This window comes from Chroicocephalus ridibundus, chromosome 15 (genome assembly GCF_963924245.1).
Source record: "Chroicocephalus ridibundus chromosome 15, bChrRid1.1, whole genome shotgun sequence".
NCBI classification, from domain to species: domain Eukaryota; kingdom Metazoa; phylum Chordata; class Aves; order Charadriiformes; family Laridae; genus Chroicocephalus; species Chroicocephalus ridibundus.
The window spans coordinates 2,107,643-2,113,690 of NC_086298.1; the positions used below are offsets into that span (position 1 = coordinate 2,107,643).

A 6,048-nucleotide genomic window follows, 5' to 3' on the forward strand; every position below is an offset into this window, starting at 1 on the left:
GGAATTCCCTTCCTGAGCGAGATCTCGGACCGCAGGGTTTTAAAGAGCGCTGCCTGTCCTGACAGCATACTGCAGGGCTCAGGCCGGGTGGAGAAATTGTGTCAATAATGTTGTTCCGAAGAAAGAAAATGACAGTGATCGCGTTGGGATTGACTGGGAGAAGGGGGAAGCGTCGGTACCAAGGGTGAAAGGCCCAGACGGGCAGAGGCTGGCGGAGCCTCCGGGTCAGGAGCCGCATCTTCTCTGGGGGGAAACGGCAGCGAAGTCTCTTCTCTGCTCTTGAGCAAACTGAGAGCAGTGATTGAAACCATTAGAAAACAACCACAAAGGGAGCGTGTCGCTGGGGAAGGAGCGAGGAGAGGGAAGCTGGGCAGAGCCCTGCGCTGGACGCGGGTACCTGCGCTGCCGGGGAGCAGGTCGGGAGGCGGCTGCAGCAGAGCAGAAGCTCGTTTTCACTGAGCTGAGCCACTGCGGTATGTGTGTCCGCGCTCTTGTTCTGCATCCAAACGCTTCCTCAACTGGGATTTTCTGTCTTTATTCAGCTGTAATTGCATTTTATGTAGCCGTGGCCGTGGCCAGGGGAGCACAGATGCCATCCTCCGAGGGTGGCTCAGATGCGGCTCTGGTCACACTCCCACCCGTAAGGGATTTCTGAGGACCAAAGTTGCGCAGGCTTTTGGCTGATTTCCCACAGCAGGTTTTATGTCCTATTTTTGAAAGCAGCGATGTCCCCAAGGCCAGGTTTCTCGGTGTGAGGTGAGGTGACACACTCACTGCACACGATGGATGAAGGACATCAGGTTGTGTAGCAGAGTAATTGTAGGAACAGCCATTTGAAAGAGAAATGTTAGTCGTGGTGTCAAATCCCTGGTCTGGCAATACAGCTGAAGCGGGAGAAATCCCAAAACCCCTCTAGGGGCATAGTTACCATAGAATCATGGAATGGTTCGGGTTGGAAGGGACCTTAAAGATTATCCAGTGCCACCCCCTGCCCCGGGCAGGGACACCTCCCACCAGCCCAGGTTGCTCCAAGCCCCGTCCAACCTGGCCTTGAACCCCTCCAGGGCTGGGGCAGCCACAGCTTCTCTGGGCAACCGGCGCCAGGGGCTCACCCCCCTCACAGCAAAGAATTTCTTCCTAATATCCCATCTAAATCTCCCCTCCTCCAGTTTGAGGCCATTACCCTGTGTCCTGTCATTACACTCCCTGATCCAGAGTCCCTCCCCATCCATCCTGTAGCCCCTTTAGGGACTGGAGGGGGCTCTAAGGTCTCCCTGGAGCCTTCTCTTCTCCAGGCTGGACGCCCCCAGCTCTCTCAGCCTGTCCTCACGGTGCTCAGGACCCTTTCCCTGCCGTGACCTCCTCTGCGCTGGCTCGTTTTCCGACTGCGGCGTTCGGGCGCTGGCACGGTGAGCGGGGCACCGAGGCCTCGGTCCTGCCTGATGCTCCTGGGGGAGTTTGTAGCATAAAGGAGCCCCTTGAGCCCCAGGCACTCAGCTGCGAGGGGGGCGATGGAGGGTGGTGTTTAGGGACAGCAGGGCCACCTTCTGTTCTCCTCTCCCCTCTAGCCCTCCAGCACCTGGGGCTGCCGCGTGAAGGACGTGAGAGGGGACGCCCTTCTCCTGGTTTTTAGTATCTGTATAAAGACCTGTGAAATGCTTGAATAGCGCTTGGAAAAATCAAGGAGTTTGGTTTTGACGGCAGTCAGTTTTATCGGAGCTGTAAACTGCAAACCATTGTTCGTGCTACCCGCTGCTGTCCAGATGAGTTCCCAGCTTCTCTGATGTGTTTTGTCAAAGATCATCAGTCGTGGTTTTAGTATAAACTAAAGATAATTCTCTGATCCACAGAAAAAAAAAAATAAAAAAAATTAAAAATAATAAAAACCCAAATGTCTTTAATCCTAATGTTCTAGCAGTTGGTTGTAGTTATTGCGTTAGAAGAAAACGCCGTGGAACAGACTGTGCTGTTGTCTTCAGCCCGGAGCAGATGCTACTGACTGTTCCCAAAAGAAATACTTAATCAAGAATCTGGTTTAAACACGAGCCGCTTTCCTCACCAGTGGGCTGAAAACCAGGTATTGCTTCAGCAACTCGAAGCGCCCTTGGGTTAACTCGTGAAAGTGGCGGAAAACCTAGTGTCAAAAAAAAAAAAGTAATAAACATTTTCTGCCGTTTTAACTCGCTTTGTGAAAAAACCGGCGTGCCGGGAGCTGTGCGGAGGGAAGGTGGCCCATCTGCCGCTCGCTTTGCTCTGCTGCCCGCGTGCCGTGGGGCCGGGGCTGGGGGGCAGGGGCTGGGGGTCAGCGTTGAGCTGCCGTGGGAGCGCGGGGGCTGTTGGCAGGTGACTCTCCCGCTCTCTTTTACAAACCCTACAGCGATCTCCAGGTGCTGGGAGAGGGGTCGGCCCGGCACCGGTGTGTCTCGCTCCTTGGGAGCGGGCTGGGGGCTCGGGGGCATGTCCTGCTGCTGACCGCTGTGCCTCCGCGCACGCTCTTCCACTTCCCTGAATGACGTTCCTCTGCTGGATTACCGGAGAGAGCAGGTGGTTGTCCCCTGGGGAGAGCAGGGGAGTGTAAATGTCACTGTCCCCCGTGGACCAGAGGCGGTGAGGCTGGTAACTGTCACCTCCGCACCAGGAGGAGCTCGCCCTGTGCCTGGGAGTCCCTCTTTCCAGTGGGCCTGGGACTGATGCGTCCAGGGGAGGCTGGAGCTCACAGACTTGTCTTCTGGAGGTATTTTACAGCTGGTGGGAGACAGCAGCTATTCTGGGAAGAGCATTCACCAGGGAGCATCTCCCTGTTGCCAGCGTTTGTGTCCCGTTGGGCTGGGCGGCCGGTGGCCACCAGAATATCGTGGACAGTTTGTATCTCACCGCTCTTGCTGCAGGCTCTTGTCGGTTCTGGAGGGCTCCAGGCCACCAACTCACAGACAGCACACGGTTTATTTTGTGATCTGCTTGGAGAGCCGCGGCCTGTGTTTGAGTGGTCCCAGTTCCCAGAGCTCAGCGATTGTCCTGCAGTCACCCTGCCCTGCGCCGTGCTCCACGGAGACAGCTCTCCTTCCTCGGCCGGGTTTCTCTGCCTCTCCGAGTGCTAGCTAAAACCGGTGTGTTTTCTCTCCTCTCTCTTTAGATGAGTCAGACTACCAGACTGAGTACGAGGAAGAAATTCTGGACAACCAGAAGGACGATTACATCGATTTCGTAAGCAACCAGGTTGAAGAAGACTCCGACTCGGTACGAACTGCCCAGCAAACAGGCAGTGCCTGCGTCGTCGCTGCGTCGCGTGTGAAGGGTGTGCGGTGGGCGTGAGACGGGGGTGTCGGGAAGGATTCTGAGAGAAGCACCTGGAAGGGCCTTGCTGAGGGTGGTGAGACATCGTCCCAGGCTGCCCAGAGAGCGGGTGGAGGCCCCATCCCTGGAGACATTCAAGGCCAGGCTGGATGAGGCTCTGAGTGACTTGATCGAGTTGAAGATGTCCCTGCTGACTGCAGGGGGGTTGGACTGGATGCCCTTTGGAGGTCCCTTCCCACCCAACACCTATGATTCTATGAGGGCTGTGCAGAAATAAGTTTGCTTTTCGCATAGCACGGGCACTAAATGACGCGTGCTCACCCTGTTCAGGTCAGTCATTTACAGTGGTGCTGTGTGGGGCAAAACCCAGCCCCGGTTAAAACCTGGCCCCGCAGCTCGGTGGGTTTGCTCATGAGGGGTCGGGGCTGGAGAACGTACGGCACGAGGAGGGGCTGAGGGAGCCACTTTCTCCAGCGCGGAGGAGAGGACCTGCCTGCTGGGTGGTGATGGAGAAGACAGCAGCAGAGGTGTGCAGCAAAAAGACGAGAGGTGGCAGGCATAGCTGGCACTAAAGGGAATCCTCCTTGGGTACAGAGGGAAAATATTTCCCAGGAAACGTGGCTGAGAACTGCAATGGGCTGTGCAGGGAGTCGGTGGAAACTCCATCCTTGCAGATACCTGAAAACCAAATAGATGCCCTGAAGAGCCAGATCTAGCGTGCGAGACAGCCCTGCTTAGAGCAGGAAATTGTGTGATGTCCTCCAGCGGTTCCCTTCCAACCAAAGCTGTTTGATTCTGCGGGGCCTCAGGTCCCCCCCGAGGAAAACCTGCCCTGAGGCCAGACTTCACGTGGCGTTGCCCACAGCCCGAGAAGCAAAGCTCGGGAGGGTGGTGTCCCCGCTGCTCTTGCTCCGGCTAGCGCGGACAGCAGGTTTGAAAGGTGAAGCCGTCTGTTGCGTTGGACGTGAGCAGTTCCTCAGTGGGAGCACGCGAGCAGTTCGGGAAGGTGCCTGCCCACGCGGGGGTGTAGGATGGCTTCAGTGCCTTGAGTGGGGAGCTGGAGCGATGGCGTGAAGATTTTGTTTGTGGGGCTGATCGCTGGTGGGTAATGGTTAGTGGACAAAGAAGGGGTGGAGGGGAAGAGGACAGATTTTTATCCAGCTCAGAGGATGCTGAAGAATGAATTTGTATTTTTTTTTTTTTGTATTTTTTTTTCCCTCCTTCAGGATGAAGACATGCAGATAAGAAAGCGCAGGAATCTCCCCAGTGTGGGCGGCCAGGCGAGCAGCACGGGAGAGCCGGGCTAGCGCTGGGCAGAGCCTGACCTTGCTGGCTGAGAGCTACAACCGTTGGTACTGACAGCAGCCGCGTTTATCAAACATTTAAAAAAAAAAAAAAATCCCCAAACAACGTCTAGTTGAAATTAAGCAAGCTTTCGTCCTTCTCCGGACAGGGGGATGGGGCATTCAGCTGCCAGCACTGAGCACAGGTGTCTGCATCGCGCCCAAGTCCCTTTGGACCTGCCGCGAAGGGTGGCTGGTGGGTGCCACGCTCCTTCGTCGAGGCGCCAGCGTGAGCGGCCGGTTATTTATCCCTCTGGGACTGGTAGAGGGGAAACGTGCTGGGAACGTGCAGTTAAACGCTGCCTTGATTTTTGCTGCTGTATTTTCTGGTCGCTGTTTTTACTGCGAAGGCCCAAAGAACAGCGGGGTATTGTCCCGATGTGCGCCAAAAAGGTGGGTGGGTGGCAGCAGCAGCGTTGCTTTCTTTTCATATGAATCAGGTAAGGGCGTAATTAACTCCTCGCTGACTTTCAACCACGAACTTGTGAGCAGTGCTCTGACAGGAATAAGTCTTGAATGTATTTCACTTGAAATCTAAACCTAAGAAATCAATTAACGTGAACGCTAGCTATAGAGCCCGTATCCTCAAGCCATCAGCAGAACAGTTACTGACGGATCATGGAGCTGACACTTGCCGGGCAACTCTGGAATCACGACTTGGCTGTACTTGCCCTGTGAAATAAAGTTCTTTTGCTGGATTGAAATGTCTGCATGGTTCTTTGTGATGAAAGATGTCAACAACTAAGAGCCCAACTCGCCTTTGCTTATATCAGACCTGCAAAGAAACACGCGCGTCTTTGAGTTCCTCGCCCCAGCAGGAGTCACTCGGCGTATTGGAAAGAAATCTCCAGTGCTTTTCCCCGCCGAGGGCAGCGGCAGTCGATGTGAGTTGGACCGTGTTCAGAAGTCCCCCGGTGCTTGCTCTTCTTGTCTCGCATCTGTCGTTGCCGATAGTTCCTCGTGGCCGGATAATCAACCTCATTCTTGCTTTATGTAAACCCTTCTGCTCAGCGCTAGCTCTGGGTGCTGTTGCCTTGAGGGCGTTTGTCATCTGCCCAGGGCACTGCAGACGCTCCTCTGAGCTGCCTCCTTTGCTGAGCTCTCCTGGCCCTCTGATGTGCCTCAGCAGCCGGCAGCGATGCCTCCAGGCATGACCAGAGCTGGGCAGAACAACCGTGAGGCCAGAAACGCATTTGGTGGCACCACCGAGGACCGTGGTGGTCGTAAATGCTGTGAAATGTGACCTGTTCTCTGCGTTTAACCTCCTCTCCTCTGGTGGCACAGGCTCTCCTTCTCTACCCGCCCTGCATCGTGTTTTCCTCCATCGTGTCCGTGAATGTGCAGCCTTTACCCAGGGAGGCCATTCCTCTGACACAAAATGGTATTTTCAAGTGTCAGGGCCTCAGGTCAG

The 6,048-nt window shown here is 55.3% G+C and overlaps 1 protein-coding gene across 3 annotated transcripts in view; it reads left to right on the top strand.

Moving 5' to 3' along the window:
* PNPLA7 (patatin like phospholipase domain containing 7) overlaps positions 1–5,335 on the top strand; it is a 137,528-nt gene extending 132,193 nt beyond the window's left edge. For 2 of the 3 annotated variants that reach the window (XM_063353102.1, XM_063353104.1), the window contains 2 exons: positions 3,134–3,237; positions 4,521–5,335. In XM_063353102.1, the coding sequence (XP_063209172.1) occupies positions 3,134–3,237; positions 4,521–4,601 (185 nt within the window). In that variant the 3' untranslated portion in view covers positions 4,602–5,335. The remainder of the gene's footprint in view (positions 1–3,133; positions 3,238–4,520) is intronic. The other variant, XM_063353103.1, reaches the window with a different exon arrangement.
* Positions 5,336–6,048: the final 713 nt, after the last annotated feature.